General features: G+C 40.5%; 1 protein-coding gene across 6 annotated transcripts in view; it reads right to left on the bottom strand.

The window, feature by feature from the left end:
- The window catches only part of arhgap32b (Rho GTPase activating protein 32b), a 210987-nt gene that overhangs the window by 73192 nt on the left and 119000 nt on the right, over positions 1–18795 (bottom strand). For 5 of the 6 annotated variants that reach the window (XM_050035211.1, XM_050035231.1, XM_050035236.1 and 2 more), the window contains exon 6: positions 4023–4109. In XM_050035211.1, the coding sequence (XP_049891168.1) occupies positions 4023–4109 (87 nt within the window). Of the gene's footprint in view, positions 1–4022; positions 4110–13848; positions 14507–18795 lie in introns of those variants that run through there. The other variant, XM_050035243.1, reaches the window with a different exon arrangement.

Below are 18795 nucleotides of genomic sequence, written 5' to 3'. Positions count from 1 at the left end.
TTAATATTTAGATTTAACTATTTAATATATTTCTAAGTTAACAAATATTGCTGTAAATGTGGTAAAAGGTGACGTTAAAAAATTCACAATACTTTTTTAAACATTGTTTGAAGCTAAATGTGGCAAAATGTTGATGTTATTTTCAGCGTGAGACACTTTACAAACGGCACCCCATAGAGAGACCGCTGCATCAGAGCCGAAGGAGCACGTTTTAAAATACATTTATTTTATCAATTAGTTATTAACTTTTACTATTTTTAGCAACTTGCCCGATTGGGCAAGTGAGTTGTTAGTTTACATGCCCGACCTTGCGTTTTACTTGCCCCGGGCAATCGGGCAATCGTTATTGTTGAGCCCTGGTTTAAATGTACAAAAGTCTCTGGCTTGGGACTGGACCTTTGTGCAAAGTTTGGTGATTTTTCGCGCATGGGAAGTAGGATTTCCTCGGAAGAAGAAGAAGAAGAAGAAGAAGAAGAAGAAGAAGAAGAAGAAGAAGATGCAGGATATCAATAGGGTTCTGGCAGCTTAGGCTGCCCGGCCCCTAATTAGCTGGCGTATACAGAGGGAGAGACGGCCATTATGTTACATTTTAAAAAATGTTATCCATGAAAGACTACTGTAACAATTTCATTACACACAAAAATTCCATGACTCTTCCATAACCTTCAATGATTTTTGCTAATCCTATGACTTTTCCAGGCCTGGAAAATGGGATTGTGAAATTCCATAACTTTCCAGGTTTCCCATGACCATGGAAACCCAGACCTGACTGTGCAGTTCCCCTCAGCTCTGCAGAGCATTTTAATGTCTCACAGCTCGTTGTTTTTGTTATACAGCCTGCAACTGTACTGTTTTGGTTAACTCTAACCACTCTCATCTGCATCATGCAGACAGCTGTTTTCAGTGAAAAAGCTCTGTGAACCCACTGTACACTACCTGCTCAGCACAAAACAGCAGACAAAGTTAGTGACCAGCTGGTGAAAATAGTGAAGCACTTAGCAGCTAAGGTGCCAGATATCTAATGGCTATTATCTGATGTAGCACCTTAATAAACCAAAGCAGTGTTGTCTGGTATTGTCAAAAGCTCAAGGTCAAATGCTGACACCATTATTTTTGTTGCTAGTAATTGAACTTTGTGGATAACATTCCAAGAAGAGCCACAAGCCTCTGTATCAGCATAAAGACAAGCCCACTAAACCCTTTATCAGCCAACACTGTTGTGACTCCTCTGCTTCCTTTATTCTCTGGGATTGTCCCTTCTGTTTTTGTCCCCACAGACAGTCTTTTCATGCCTCTAACACAATGGCGCAGTCTAAAAAAAAACAGAAAAAAAGAAAATGGCAATCAGTTCTCTCATGGACTTGTATACTTTGATAGTGGAAATGTCTTCACAACAAAGAACATCAACAGCTTACTCAGCCCTTCATAGTAAAATGCAGTGATTAAATGCCAACAGTGCAAGTGCAAACCTCGAGAATTTTGCCCTCAATCCACCATATTAAATGTAACTTTTCTTCCAAAAAAATCTAAGAGTTCTTCCATGGATTTGTTGTTTCTTTTTCATCCAGTAAGACGGGGCTCCAAACCACAAAACCCACTGAGAGAGACTAGTGGTGGAAAAAGTCTTTCGCTTTGATTTGGCCTAGAAAGATCCTTCTGTACCGAGGCCAGGGCTTGTGCGACGGGACTGCAGTGCACCACTCAGCCCACTGATTCTAGTGCTGTTTTAAAAGTGCTGGCTGGTAAAGACACACTGGGAGGGCCCGGGGAACTCTTTATGCTGTCCTGCCCCACTTTCAGACGGTGCTTCTAGTTACCCCCCCCTTTCTGGGTCTGTGGAACTGAACCAATCTCACTGAGCTGTGCTACTTTCTCTGTTTAAAGCTCTGAGTGTAGAATTCAAGGCCAACTCTTTGCCATTTTTTTCCATTTTCAAATAGCACTAGTGTAGCTTTAGCATTTTTCCGATGGCTGTAATAAGTTGGAATTTCCAAGTACATAGCCACATTCTTGTGTGGCATTGCCAAGGTCGTGCAAATGGAATATGATCTGTGGAGGGAAATGCATGAAACCAGAATGAAAAATGTCACTGGAGGAGGCTGGGGCAAAGCTTCTAAGCAGCTGGTGTGCATGTGTGTTCTACTTTAAGGCTATGCCCAATTTTGAGTTAGTCAAATTTCTTGCAAAATTATATGATGTTATCATAAATAATTTGGCTGTAACGTTACTCTGACATCCCTCCTTAAATAGGAATTTTAAAGATGACCAACTTAAGAGCCAACTTTTCTACATTGACAAAACCTCTGGGATGACACTGAGCAATGAATGCACTGCTGTAAGGAGAACACCATGGACACAGTAGTGCCACATGAAGGGAACACTCCATGAGGCCTCTACCCACAATAATAAACTAGAATTACTGCCCCATGGTTGTATGCCTCCACGTACCAGTCAAGTTTCCCTTACAGTTTTTTTGTCTGTGAGAACATGGATGCTTTCTCCCAGCAGCACAGAAAATCTACACAATCAGCACATTTTCAAGGTGGACACCCAAGATTAGTGTCACTAATTCAGTATATGACTAAATGGCTCCCCTTCTGTCCCCGAGATATGACAGTGAGTAATGGCCAGAAAAATGTTTTTGCAGAACATTATGATGTTACAGTGAAGGTGACCTTTGACCTTTTGGTTATAAAATGTCATCACTTCATCATTATATAGAATTAGACATTGGTGTGAAGTTTGTCATAATGAGCAAATGAATTCTTGAATACTAGCCAAAAACATGTTTTGTGAGGTCACAGTGACCTTTGACCTTTAACCAACAAATTCCAATCAGTTTATTCTTCAGTCCAAGTGTTCTTTTGTGCCAAATCTTAAGAAATTCCTTCAAGGTGTTTTTGAGATATCATTGTCACTAGAATGAGACAAATGCAAGGTCACAGTGACCTAGACTTTTACAAACGAAAATCTAATTAGTTCATCGTTGAGTTCAAGTGAACATTTGTGCAAAATTTGAACAAAATTCCCTAAAGGCATTCATGAGATACTGCGCTCATGAGAATAAGAGGGATGCAAAGTCACATTGACCTTGACCTTTGACTATCAAAATCTAGTAGGTTCATCGTTGAGTTGAGGGGGACATTTGTGCTAAATATGAAGAAATTTCCTAAAGGCATTCTTGAGATACCATGTTCACAAGTAGGGATCGAACGTACCGATGTACTGACATACCAGTGTACGGACGTATGGTTGGATGGTTGGACAGACAGACGGACAGACGGACATGCAACCTAAAAACATAATATCTCTGGTTACAGCTATCGCTGGCATGTAGGCATAAAAATGATACTTGGTGGATTCCGCCACCAGTAATTGTTGCAATGAATGATACAGTTTTCAATAATGATGCAGAAATATCTAAAAACAGAAAACATTGCAGCCTACCCTCCAGCAGATCAACATGAGGAATTAAATCCAAAAATTCTGCCGAGGTAATATCATCAAATATGTGAAAACATATGTACAGTATTTTGTAATAGCTCAGCGTTTGAAGAATTCACACTCTGAAGCCTGTTTCATTCTTCAGAATCCCTCACCCATCCTGGCATTCATCCACATCTCTTCTCAATTCAGTTCCAAAGTCCCACATAACTTGGATTTTTGAAACAATAAGTTAGGTGTTTCAGAAATGTTTGAGTCTGAGCCAGCATTCTGCTCAAAGAGATGACTATGCTAGGTATCTGAACAGGTTGTGCTGAACCATCATTTGTGGGATGGAAATCACTTCTAATGAGTTTTTAGACGAAGTAAAAAGCATTTATATATTTTTACAAATGCCGGTATGTGTGTGTGTGTGTGTGTGTGTGTGTGTGTGTGTGTGTTGTTGTTGCAGATGAAGTAGAGTCTGTGTGGGAGTCTGTATGTTATTATATCTAAGTGTATGCATGTTGTGGGAGGTTAGGCATGTACAGTATCTGTATTTCTGTATGACTGCACCATCAAACCCAGTGGAGTCTTACCTGGCAGTAAATATGAACTAAGTACACCAGCTCCTTCGACTCATAGCCGTTCCGCGTCACTTCACACTGTTCATCCCCTAGGGACAACTGAAAGACACAGAGAAAGACAGCATTGGTCATTTCAAGAGAAGACAAAAAATCAGATAGTGGTGATCAAGAAAATTGCCCTCAACATCTTCAACCTCACAAAGCCTTTGACAGGTCCATTATTACAAACTCCTGGGTGGACAGATCTACAGTATGTACAAAATCCACGAAACTATAAATTCTGTTCATCATCCTGAGGTCTGTCAAACATGTCGGGCAGGGAAACCTGCATGAAACAAAGCCAGAGAAGATATTTTCCATTTCATTTAATGATTCAGCTATGACTATTTCAGTCATAATGTAATAATGTAATATGCTGTAGCTTTAATGAAGTGCTGGCACAAGATTTAAAATAAATATGAGCTGCTGTCAAACAGTGTAGAAAGTATTTCATTAACTTTACAGCTACATTTTTAGTTTAGATTTCACCATTACCTTTACTTTAGATGTCCAAGATTGTACTACTCAAAGGAAACATCTCTAAAACATACATTTTCTTTTCCAACATTCCAGCCCATACAGACAAAGCAAGGATGAAAGGTGGCTTTTACTCACAATACTGATCTACACTACATGAAAAGTAGGGGGCAACACAAAATACATGAAAGAAAAGGAGGAAACATTCAAACATATTCCACTAACAGTAAGCCTCTGAAAATAGATGGATATGTATAAGATGATTTCCAAGTGGAACAGCACTGACTGCCCACATGTTGATGAATGAAATATAGATGAGGAAACAAGACGCTGGGAGTGCTGGCACCACCAGCATCTGCTTAGTAGAGAGCACTTAACACTAAACAGAATAATATGGACAGCTGTGTTAGGAAGAGGCTGCTGTCTTCCTCGACAGCTTCATCCTTACTACCTCACTATTGTGTGATGTAACAAGCAGTTCTCAGTTCGGTGTGCCCTCCTTAGAAGGAAAAACTACAACTTAAACCTTAATGGAAAATACATCTAAATCTAAAGGCTTATAAAAAGCAACTGTATAATTCTTTTTTGTTTGTTTTTTATGATTATTATCTATTATAGACAAAACCAACATCATATGTTAGTTACACAAAACTACACCTGCATAAAAAAATTATTATTGCAAGTTATTATCCATCAGTTTCATAACATACCTGGAATACAATGCATTCACCTATCAGTTCAGGAGTTTATCATTTTAGGTACACAATCCAAAGACCAACACAAAAATAAATGAGATAACTATACAAATTACTTTAAATGTGTTCCCTTCAGATGTAACAGAAATGAATTTTATATTCCTTTGTAATTCTCATTTTTTTCTGGCTTTTTTAAAGAACGTTATCTCAAAAAGCAGGTGACGTAAATGATGCGACAACAGTGACACAAAGACATAAAATTCGCACTACTTACTACTTAAGCGGGAAATTTGGGTGACACTGTATTGTGAAAACCTAAAAAAACTCTTCTGATGTTACCGAGATTCAGTAATGAAAGACAAAGTTATTGTTGTCATCTGTGGGCACCTGGAACTCTACCGCTCTCAGTCAGTACTGTACAGGGACCGAACAGACAAGGAGAGGGCTCAGAGATTATTGAGTGAAGCGATAGGTCTACATGTTAAGTTCTGAAAATATGCATTTGTGACTTATGTTATTTTGTTGAGTTGCTTCTTAGAAAAATGCTCTGAGTGACTTAAGTTGATCTTTTATTGTGGAAAGATAACAATGAAGGGAATAAAGCAGCAATGTGCTGCTGTGATACTATGAAAATAATAGATTGTTACTGTCTTGGTTTATGCTGGTCCAGAGCAAGGAGCCTCCGGGCACCATGTTTACATCACATGATTCTAGCTATTGGTTGCACTTTAATAATAATAATACTAATGATAATAACTTTAATTTATATAGCGCCTTTCAAAAAAGCCAAACCACTGCAAACCAAAGCCCCAATGCCATCACACACTTTCAGTATAGTACCTTTGGAACCAAAAGTAACCCTTCAGACATGGTACCTAGACCCTAGGTCCGTTTAACGTTTTCACTGCAAACAGTACTCTTAAATGTGGGTGGGGTTATTGTCACTCACTGTTACGTCCAGCACTCGCTGTATTTCTTCATCACTGGTGACACAGAGGAAAGTCTGCACCTTGTTTATCCTCCACAGAACAAAGTTACATGCCAACATTTTCAGAACAAAATAGGGTTGCAGTGAAAGTCTCTCTCCATGGGATATTTAAAAATAGCAGATTTGCGCATTTGGTCCCTCTCAGGCAAGCTCAGGGTGTAGTGATCTCCAAGTGAGGATTAGAATGTAGGAAAAAATGTATAAAGTATGTACTGCATATGCAACTATATATGCATGATCAGGTCTAAATAAATTTGTATTTTAAATTCTTGAAGATACACTCATTACTAAAATTTTATGTCAATAAAAACTAATAAAATGGTCAGAGTTGTCATACTGAAATTTAAGGTGTGTTAATGGATTCACGTCAACAACTCATGCACTGAGTAACATTACAAGTAAACGTTCCACCTTAAAAGTTACCAGCAGTCAGCCTAGTGAGTTATTTTTTTCTGTCTACAGCTGCTGCAAGAGGCAACAAAACCTCATTACCCCTTCATTTTATAGTTATAGTTTACTAATGTATCTTAAACTTGCCACGGTTTGAACAGTGGTTACATAAGCCTCAAAACCAGCCACAACTCAGATAGCATAAACATTAGTACAGCTGTTAAGGGTGAATATTTGCCAGTTGTAAGATACTCCTAAAAACACAGCAGCTGAATCTACCAAAGTAACATGATGCTAAAATTCGCTGTGCGTTCGGTGTGAACACACCATTACAGGTTTGGGGTCATTAAGTCACATGACTCTCTAATAACCATATGTCATTCTCTCCTCAGCAGCAGTTTTCTCTATTGAGCTTTTCACACCAGAAAACATTATTAAGATATGATGTAGCACATCATGTAGCCCGGTGGGGTGAGGTCTCTGCACATTGGCAAGTAGTTTCAGGTTTGGGGGAGTCTGCATCAGAAACAATGGTATATTGTTCAATGCCACAGACACTCATTCTAAGGGCTCATTTATGCTCAACGTTAAATACGGATCCGGATACAGACGGAGCCTTCTGTCCGTGCTCCGCGTTCATTTCGTCCGTATTTCTGCACGTTTCCATAAAGCTTACGGATACGGGCCAAACGGAGCAGTACCACCAGGAACCGTGGGGGCAGTGTTGCTGTTACTATCCGATACGTAGCTCTAGTCAGACACAAAGAAGAAATAACAATTTCTCTCATCGGCAGTAGGCCTACTAGAGAAAAGAATTCTCCGTCCTCCAGTTGCGATGTATTTAACGGCCTCACCGACCACCGCCTCCTACAACGCTGCCTCTGTTTTTGTCTTTTATGCAAGAGGTACATTATCAATATCTCCTCCACAGTCGCCATGTTTGTTTTTGAGTTTGGTGTTGTCATAAACTTTTGACGCTGGGCTGCCTCCTGGTGGATATATTGGTTAACATCCATGCCAACGTAAAGGGCGCATGGAAGTATGTGGGCAGTGACGGTAACATCGTTTGAAACGGACGTATACATTTTCGTACGTAAAGGGAGCATAAATGAGCCCTTACAGTCCCTCTGCAGTCTGAGCATGTTTCTCTGTTTCTCAATGCTCCATAGCTTTGTATGTTTGGTACATCTCAGTCACCTCTCTCAAAACTGCTTTTTTAATGTTTTCTTTTTTCATTTCAGTTTACTTCAGCTTTTTAAATTAAATCTGCTTCTCATTGTTCAGACAAAAGAAACTTTTTATGCTTTTACAACAGCACGCATTAAAACTGGAGACCAGAGGTATTTATGTGCTCCCAAGGTCCACTAAACAGATATTGTCTGAGCAATGTCATGGTGCCAGTGAGGGGAGAACAACACATGGAAGTGTTTTTGTTCCCATTTGAGAGGGCTTGATTTAAAGAGAGTTGTTCATGCAGAAGCTGTGCTACATAGAGCTTTCACAGAACCACAATGCCCTTTTCTGCTGCCGTGTCTCTTTAGTGTGACAGCAAATGACCTAATTACCTCTCTGTTGTTCAGTATCTGCAGTGAGCAACCCAGAAATCTTATGCACTCAATGCACATGCAAAAGCCAATCTCTTGACAAAGCAGCCAGCAAAAGAAATAACACAAATGATACAAGTGAGCCCACAGAGGCACACATTTAAGGGTTTGGATGTATATTTAAGAAAAAGGACAGCTGCCCAATGACCAGCTGGGACTGAGGAGACGAGCAATAGCCTTGATTGACTGAGATCACTGCTGTTGCAACAAACAGACAAAGCCTTGCTTTTTTAATATAGAATGTAGGGAATCTCAAAGCTGTGTTGTAAGACAGGCTAAAAGCTGCATTACAAAACTGTGTTCAACATGTTCATTATCTGGGATGTTTTCACAATGATGGAATACACCTCGTCAACTTCTCTTCAGCTTTTAAATGTATTCAGCCCCACGTTCTCACACATCAGCGGCCTTCAGGTTTTAGCGTGGATTTTAATATTGTTTGTTGGTGAACTGATTTTTATCCATGCTAGCAGCATCGTTAGTGTGACAGCTGTTGGGTCCACCACTTTGGTTCAGACTGAAAGGTCTATCGGATGGATCGTCATTAAAGTTGGTTCCGACATTCATGTTCTCCTCAAGCTGGACTGTCAAGTCAAAATTTTATTCCCTCAATTTTGTGGTTTATCACCAAATACCTACAAAACTAAATACATTACCATCAGCCCCAGCTATACTTTGTATTTAGTGCTGTTAGCAAATGTTAGCATGTTAACATACTAAGCTCAGATAGTAAACCAGTACCCCAATAAGTGCACCAGTCTTTGAAGACAATTTTTTGCACTGGCCAAACAGTGTAATTACATTGTCACATTATGCCTTATGGCCCAAAAAGACAACTCTGTTGTTTCACTGTCTGGATTCAGTCTGATAATATTTGAAGAGCTGCACAACTGAACAATTCTATCCCCATTCAAGTAAACAAAGCGCTACATCGGAAGAAGCCAGCTCGGCTGGCAGAGGTCTCTAATACGCCTGCTCTACAGGCCACACTGTGCAGGAGGAGTGCTGATCATCTGGGTAATTTTATACGTGGCAGTTGAACCATTTTGGCGTCATATGCCACAGAGCAACTTTCACAGGAATGACCTGGGCCCGCCTCAATGCTATATCCAGGTCTCTTTCTACATCTGTTGGGTAAACATGGTAACATTCTACCTGTTGAACATCTGGGTGTTAGAATATCTTTGTGAGCAGGTCAGCATGCCAGCATTATTATTTATGGCCGAAGAACAAAACCTCCGGTCTGAAAATGTACTTTTTTGAGAAAACTGAAAAAAACTTGTTGGTTTCTTGCAGAATGCTATTTGTTAAGGATAGCCAATACATAATACACTGTTTTTGGACTATATTATGTGTTAACAATACAGACGAGGTATTAGTGTCTTGCAAAATGCAGATAGGAAGTTTTCCCCCCACTTTTCCTGGATCATTCTGCAGATCGGAGGTTTTGCGTTTTGGCCATCGTACTGTGCCTGAGTACAGTCTCACAGAACTACTAGCATGACTGTAGACTCTTAGCCTGGTCTCCTCACATCTGCGTCTATTTCCTGCTATTATTAGTTTTGTACATAATGGGCTGTCAGAGTAATCATAAAGATAGGTATAGCTAGGTTTCTACAAGTTTAGTATTGTCAGTCTTTTGCTCAATGAGAAGTAAGAGGACTTAAGAGTCCAGACAGTTCACTGACTTTTCTCTTGTTTCCACCATCATTAAATGGGAGCCTGCAGACTGCAGCTCAGCAGTATAAGTATCTGGCAACACTCCTAGTTAGTTAGTGCCACAGACACCCGTCGCCACCGTGCAGCGCCAGAGTGTAGTCACCAGGATGATAAGCTTCCCTTAAATGCCAATAGTAATGAAGCAATTATTTGTTTTCACTAGGGATTCACTATAATATTGGCATGCATGTCATCAGTATCGGCTGATATTGGCTTTAAAATCAGAATTGCCCAACATGCTTCTTCTTATTTTGTACAATGAATGAATATTACATACACTGAAAAGCATTGTATTTCATGTCTCCATCTGCTGGTGGGCCATCATGGTAAGAGTATGCATGCATAATATAAGGCCAAATAAGTTGTTATATATTGGCATATCGCAGGGCCGTGCCGCCCATAGGGCAGGTTAGGCAAAAGCTATAGACGCCAGCATGCCAGAGGGCGCCAGGGAGTGAGGTGTCTTTTTTTTTTTTTTTTCCCCTTCCTCATTCTATTCGAAAAATTAGACAAGAATACACTACAAAACAACAACAGTACATATAGCCATACGTCTTTAAATAATAATGAAATAATATTTCTAATTTAAATTTCTGCCTGCCTGGCATCCTTCTGCCTCTCTGGCAGGCCCCCCTCCCCCCGCTACCTGTAATGTGATGCTGCTGAGTGACAACAAAGATATACTCCCATTGTATGAAATGGTATACATTTCCGGTCTCCTAAGTAGGCGTTGTCCCCTGTACCCCAATCAAAGACGATGGAGAACCGCCAATCAAAGACAGGTATCCCCAACCTCGCTTCTGTCAACATGTGTATACCCTTACTGGCCATAAGCTAAATTGATAAACGGTCCTTGAAAAAAAAATTTTTTCAGCAGATGTCTTAGTTACAACATGATTGAGCTAAGTGGAGTAGTTTCATGTCGTATCCTACAACGGGAAGCTTTTAACAGATGACGTCCTGATGTTAGCTTTGCTGCTGCTGTTAGCTGTCCCTGTCAGCTGCAGCCACTGATGCTTTCTAGACATCGTGATTTCCCAAAACTGAATAAATACCACACATAGCAACACAAAACTGCTTTGCTAGCTCAATCATGTTGTAACTAAGATATCCGCTGGAAAAAATATTTTTTTAATCCAGTATCTTTGGTGAAACTGCACTGATTTCAGCACCAGAGAGGAGATATCTGTTGCCAGATCTCGCGAGAGTGTGTTGTTGAGACAGAGACAGGTCTTGAACAAAGTAAATTTTCTCCTGATTTGTCCGTCTGAAATTTGCCATTTTGGTGTCGGAATGTTCTGAAGATATGTGGCTTGTGATAAATGGGTCCAATATTTGCTTCCGTGACTATGGGGCGAAAGAATCGGCCATAATCTGTAATCACGTTAATTTCTCCCACTGAAGTCAATGGACTCAGGACCTGCTGTTAGTCTCCTAAAGGGGCGTGGTGGTCGCGAAACCCACGTGACACTGATACAGGAAACTGACTCGCAGTGGACCGTCTTGGTTTATCCACCGTCTTTGGTGACAAATTGACAGTCGGTTGCCATCATCATGAAGAGGCAAAAGCCCTCTGGGCCGCAGTACAAAAAAAAAAAAAAAAAGAAAAGAAGAGGAGAAACGTGAACGAGACCGAGGTTATGATGTGATGTGATGAAACACTTCATTTAAAATGGTAGAAACACAACGTAAGTTGTGATGTGATGAAACACTTCATTTAAAATGGTAGAAACACAACGTAAGTTACAGTTACTTAAGCACAAGCTAACGTCAGCTCATTAGCCGCTAATGATTAGCGGTTAGGCTACTACTACGTAACGTCAATGTTACTGCGACTTCATTAGCCACTTGTTTTAGGAATACTTTCAGTATTCAGCTAGAGTTAATGTCAGTTTTGAGGGAATGACTAAGCAACATAATTATATATATTCGCCTATCTTTTCTTTTAATGTTTAGTGTGCTGCTGCACAAACCACTCACTGTTTACCAACCAGGCATATATTCATATACTGTATATTTATGTTTCAGATTTGTGCAATTTGTGATGTTACAGTTGCATTTTTTATATTTTGGCTGTTTGCTGTGTTTAAAATGTCATTAGATCGAGGCAGGCTGTAATGTTAGGTGCTATTATGGTTATGCCATGATGGTTTCACAGTCAACAGCTATTTGATTAATATAATGTAAAAGCCCAGTTTGTCAAATATTCGTATCTCTTACCTAGGGTGCCAAATTGGTCAGGCACGGCCCTGGCACATTGGCAAAATATCGTGCATCCCTAGTTTTTATTATATGAAAGAGGCCAAAATGTTAGCGGTGGGAGAAAAATCTATACAGAATAGTAATATTTTGTGTGGCAATATTGTATCAATACATAGAAGTATTGATTTAAAAAAAATATAAATTATCAATACTGCTTTTGGCAGCCTAATACAATAATCAAATCAACTGCTTTTTTAGTACACAAGATACGTGTTGCTGCAATATAAACATCTGGAGTGCGTTAAACAGACTGAAAACTTCATCTTATTAGATAATACAGGTGTTGACAACGTTTAAAGTTTTAGTTCCCTTAATTTTACATATATATATCGTAATATATGTTATTGAAAATACCCAGCATGTCACAAAACCTTTAAAATCTCAATAACACTTGTAGCTACAGTATAGTCAGTTCCACATACAGGACTCCACAATAATCCTTTAACACAACCACCAGAGGGTGACATGACATTACTGTTTTACCTTTTTTTTTAATAGTTGTTTTACCTCTGTCGTCTCACCTCACAAAAGTCACATGGTACATGTATGAGTACAAACATGTGCAGCTCCACCTTTTTGTCAGAGATTTTGGAGGAAGACATGTCATATTGTGAGAGTAAAATGTTGAGACACATTTCTAGTCCTTAACTGTCTACTATACATCTACTGTCAGAGCCTTTAGAAATGAAACTCAACATTGAGCAAGCTTGTGAGGAAGCAAACTGTGATTGGTTCCCAGCTGCATTTTTAGAACTATTCTACAGTTGCAGAAATATTATTTCAAGTGGAGTTGAAGACACTAGATACAAAGACTGTTCTATATGACAGTTTCACCATTTCAGCAAATGCCTCTGCTTCTGGCCAGCAGTTTGCCAAATTATAACTTATGATGAGATCCACTGCCAGATCCAGTGCACCCAAACTGAGTGGCCTGCTGGACAGGTTGTCTACTATTCAAGGCCTGTTTTCTGCACTGCATGCAACTCACCACATTATAATTTGATTTCAATCCAACCTGCACTGCACTAGCACACATTGTCCCCATGGCCCCGGCAAAGCTTAACAGCAAAAGCAGCCGCAATCTTGCCAGTCCTGGGCAAACTGGATTTTCATAACTATACACACCAGAATATTAAAGGGAGAACAGGTTTTCTTTTACAAAATATATGAAAGAAGAAGCTGTTCTGGGTGTGCTAGATTGAAACTCTACATTATGCGGACAGTAAAAAGGCAATATAACCCCAAAAAGATCACTGTGAAAACTAGAAAAATTACTGGGATTTGAAAATTATAACGTTCGCCCAGTCCTCAAGCTGTATATGGTCATATTGGAAAACACACATCAATGAGTGGTCTGTGCTTTCTTGTTTACATCCTAAGAAAAGGCTCATTACATTCCCAAAAGCAAGAGAAATCACATCCATGGTGGTAATTTTCCAAAGAGAGGGGAGAAGTTGCACTGTCCCTCAAACAAAGGTTTCTGCAGAGGAAAAACAGCTAAATCCAACAGCCATATATTGGACACAAGCAATTTTGATGAGTCCTGCAGGCACACAAGGACAGGGGGGAAGCACTGCTCCGATAACTGCAGAGCAGCAGCAGAGAAATGAAAGAAAAGAGCTAAATGGCACAGTCAAAAAGACAGAAAGGAACATTGTACTCACTTTAAATTTGGTTTCCACTCCTAATGTTAGTTCTTACACTTTGCTTCTTTTCATGCCGTACAGCTCCATGCTCAGAGTTTGCCCCTCCTTAACAATCCAACACCTGTCCCAGTCTCTATTTCTCTTTGCAAGTGTGTGTGTGTGAATGTACATCCCCTCTTGCAGAGTCCTGTTTTGTAGGTCCAGAACAAAGTTCCCCTCAGCAGGAAGTAAATGTCAGCTCTCCACTTACTTTCATATACAGTGTCAGCTCTCCCAGGGTGGGATTCAGAGACAGAGGGCGGGAGGCAACAATATTAGCAGAGGCAGCAGCAGCGGTGAAGGTGGTGGTGGATGAAGGGAGGTTGTTATTTGGTGGATTCCTCAACGGGACTGCTTTCATCTCCTCCATTTTGCCTTCTCTCCCACCCTACCATTGTTATGCCCTTTACTGATTTCCTCATCTTCTTTCTCTAGATGGTTTCCTCTCCCTGATGGTTGGCACCCAGCAGAACTTTACCACCCAATTTCATTAGCAGCAGGATATAATGGGAGGCAACAACCAGATGCAAAAAAAATAAATAAATAAATTTTAAAAAAAAATAGACAAAAAGCAATTTTCTTTCAGTCTTGTTCTTCTGCTGGCCTCAAGGTCTGCTCTCTCAGTCCGTCCGCCACATGCTATTCTCTCCCTTTTCCCTCCTCTCCCCTGTCTGACATGCTGGCTCACCCCTCCCCCTTATCTCCTCCTCTTCCCCCTCTCTGGTTGGTACGCTCCCAGGACAAAGAGCAGGGATGGAGGGATAGAGGGAGCAAAAAGAAGCAGAGCAGAGGAAGAGGGCAGGAGGTAACAGAAAAAAGGGAATGGGTGCACTTGTGGGCGAGCATATTTTTTTGTCCTTCCACATGTGAAGTCCTCTCTCTCTTGTGCACAGTGGCATTTTATCAAAAGTGCTCAGCTGCAGAAATCTGCAGTTCTTACAAGCAGACAATTAATAGAGAGTCAAAGGACATCAAGGCATTACACCTCAAAGCACATTCAATTAAGTGCGTCAATAACTGGTGCTTTGCAAGCGCAGCAAATAAGTGGGAAGCGACTTCAAATCTAGGCTACCAAACCTCATTTAAAAATTCACCCAACAATAAATAACCACAGAGTGTGCTCGCTCGCAGTCCACCACACTTGCAAAGTAGAAATAGAGTCACCAAAAATAAAACTTTAACCTCCACTCTGCTAAATGACCTGCTCTCAGGTTGCAGCCAAATACCTCAAACAAACAAAAAAGGAAAGAAAAGTGTAGGTTGCATCAGCTGTGATGACTTCACATGTGCCATCCACACATGAGATGGATTAAAAAGGCCAATTGCTGGAGAGTAGAATGGAAATCCAAGCAAATAGCCAGCCTTACTGAGGAGGACATGTGGGAGCCAAGAGAGGCCACAAGGACACAGAGCTGCATGGGACCTGCGGCGCTCACTAAATCCCTCCCTGTGCTGCTTCAAAAAAAAAAAAAGACGCAAAGTGTGTGTTTGTGTGTATGATTTTCTGTGCAAGAAAAGGAGATCTAACATCAGAGGAAAAAAACAAACATCAGGTTTAAACACTGGAAACTCATTTACTTACTTTCATTGCTGCAACCCTTAGTCCTGAAATGACTCTGATCAAAACTTCAGAAATGTTCCACTAAATACACCTGCTACCAAACATTTACACCCCCAATGTGGCGATGTGTGAATTTGCAAACAGTCACCACTGAGCCAAAACAGTTCAAGCGTTCCTAAAAAAAGTATTGTTAGAGATGAGCAGTTAGCCGTTCCTCTGTTAGCTGGGATGTCTGGTTAGACTGGCTGCCGAAGCAGAGCATCAAATCAGTCTCTACAACTCTGCTTGATGAATATCAAATGATAATCCAATGATGACCCAGTTCATCCAGCTTCTGCCCTGCTATGCCAGTGGCAGCTTGGACTGATGTATCATAAATAACATGTGTGGAGGTCACATGTTTTCCAGGAAATGTAACCACGGCTGAAGTTTCAGCCTTGAATGCAAAAGCCCTCATCAAATTATACTGATATTTAATAGAAAAATGAAAATGCACCGGGAAAGATGAATGACCATGAATTACTTTTACTACACTTAATACTCCAATTTTCTCAGAAATTATTGTATTAGGCAGCTACTAGCAACCCCCATGAGTGGGTTGCTCGACATGCAGAAAGCCTAAAAGTCATATAAAAAAAGAACCAGAATCACCGCCTCACTGCTGTATGCCTCAGCAACCCAGTCAAGTTGTAGTTACAGTTTACATCCAGTGAAAACATGGATGCTTCACACACATCTTCCCCCAGCAGCACAGGAGATCTATACAAACAGCACAATTTCAAGGTGGACAACCAAGATTAGTGTCACCATTTCAGCATCTGACCAAATGACAAAAGTTGTGAAATTGAATAATGGCCAGAAAATGACATTTTGATGTCACACTTAAGTTGAACTTAGACCTTTTGAACATAAAATTTCATCACTTCATCATCTTATCCTATTAGACATTTGTGTTTTTTTTCATAATTAGTGTAGTAATTCTTAAGTTATGGCCAAAAACATGTTTTGTGAGGTCAAAGTGACCTTGACCTTTGATCTTCGACCACCAAATTCTAATTAGTTCATCCCTGAGTCCAAGTGGACGTTTGTGCCAAAAATCGAATAAGACTTCTGTACGCATGTACGAATGTACAAATGAAGGATGTCAATGGTCAACAGCTATGCGGTTACCCACTAGGGCTGTCACTTTTTATTCGAGTTTCGGACATTCGTTCGGACATGAGGTGAAAGGTTCATGTTCAAGCTGTAATTACCTGTTCAAAATGTCGGCTGCAGTCTCTGGTGCATCAGACAATTTGATGTAGTTTGCCTTATGATTCACCAGAGGGCGCTCTAAGAATTCACTATCATGTTGACCTATTGCATGCCCTACTGACCTATCACTAAACGAAGCTAATGTTAATGTGTTGTTTTGCTACGAAAATGGAGGACAATAGCGAGCAAAGCCATCCTGAGCGGACAATCACAACACCAAAACATCTGAGAAGCAGCGTGTGGGAGTATTTTGGGTTCGACACCATAGATGGCAAAGTCATGCACAAAGATAAGGCTGTTCGTCAACTTTGTAAAAAGCAGCTGTCTTAAGGCCTTTACATAGGCTACTCCACAAGAACAGAGAAATTTGCTCTCTCTCGCAAGCCTGCAAGAAAAGAATGACGTCATTCATTCAAAATTATTCAAACGAATTACGGGTCATTTTAAATTTGTTCGACCTTGATTTTTTGAAAAAATGACATCCCTATTACCCACCGAGAATATTTTTGACCAGGCACACATCAGTCTATGGGTTAATTTTGCCACTCCTCAGTTTATTGCACTGCACGCCACATGGGCTTGATAGAACCAAGCTAGCATTAGCAGTGCTGCTCACTGGGCCATTACTGCTACCGTCCCGACCCTACAGCGTTGCTGTGGAAACATTGCGCCCACCCTCCTTTCTCCCCCAAGCTTGCCCGGTGAGTAAGCTGCTCCGTTTTGAGCAGTAAAACTCTATTTAGCATTGATCACTATGTTACTGATGTTAGCAGTTTTAGCATGGCTAGTTTTGCAAACATTGTGATCAGATTGGGGTTAACAGCGGTAATCGCAGAATGAGCAGTGCAGCTAGCTAGCTAAAGTTAGCTCCCACCCCCACATGGTGGTGCACAGTGCAGAGCAGCCAATACAATGTTTCTACCAAAATTAGCATGTGTATGTGGGTTTTTACAACATGGGTAACCCCAATAAAAGTAGGCTATAAACTACTTTCCCATTGCCTGTAGTGCAGTGCTGTGTGCATGGCTCTGCAGCAGCAGTATGCCAATCTTTGTGTAGGGTTTTTTCATTTGTGTGGGTGTGTCACGTTAGCGTCATGGACAGGCCGGAGAACAGGTAAACAGTAGACAGCGCTATGAGACAGCAGCACAGAGGAAAGACTTACTCTGTTTCTCCTTTAACTTGGTGCAGACTAATTTGGAACGATGTCTGAGCGCTGCTTAGATGAAGACAGACGGTGTTTTGTGGCAGCGCATCATTGCATCTCGCCAGTTAAGGGGCTAAAATTAGCGTGTTCACCGGGTGTTGTTTTCCCATCAATGCCGATAGGAACCAGAGGTGATAAATACCTGTGACTACTGGAGAGTCATTTAACCAGGTGTGAATGCTGATTAAAACATTTCCCATTGCATTAAAAAGCCAGATGTTAGCGGATGTTAGTGGGGTTTTTGTGCAGTGGGAAAGGGGGTCAAGAAACCAGTGGGGACAGAGCTTAGGCAGTGTTTTGACATGTTAACATGGCTAGCCAGCTGTCTGTCAGCAAAACCAACAGAAAATAAAATTAAAGACATTTACATCACAAAACATTAACTTTTTCCCACCTCTAAATGAATAGTTTTGAAATGCAGCCTTAAAGCTCACTAAGTCAAAGGAGCACCAAAAGGAGAGGGCTCTTGTGCTTCACTCAGTTTTTTGTTTCTTGAAAATTAAACTAATTAGTTACTAGTTAATGGGTGTTGGCCATTTGAAATTAAAATGAACCAAGTCAAGACATCCCTAGTTCAAACATAGGGACGGAGGAACAACCTGAAAACAATGCCTCCAGCCAAAGGAAAAAAAAAAATCACCGCCTTGTGGGTGATTATATGCGTCCACCAACCAGTCAAGCTAAAGTTTACATGCATGACTTTCCAGTCTCATATAGTATGTGTAGTAAGGACTTTGAAGAAACTAAATAAAAATGTATTAAGTGTATTTCTTGGCAAATGGAAGTTATCACCATATTGACACATATGATGCTGACTACAGTATTTCTACAGAGGATTGATGGAGAGCTTTTCCCACATGGTGCAACACCATCACCTGGAGCTCAGTATCAACAAAACCAGTGA

Source organism: Epinephelus moara, chromosome 3 (genome assembly GCF_006386435.1).
Source record: "Epinephelus moara isolate mb chromosome 3, YSFRI_EMoa_1.0, whole genome shotgun sequence".
Taxonomy (NCBI): Eukaryota; Metazoa; Chordata; class Actinopteri; order Perciformes; family Serranidae; genus Epinephelus; species Epinephelus moara.
Note: the sequence above shows the minus strand (reverse complement) of the source record. Positions and strands in the feature narration are given on the sequence as shown.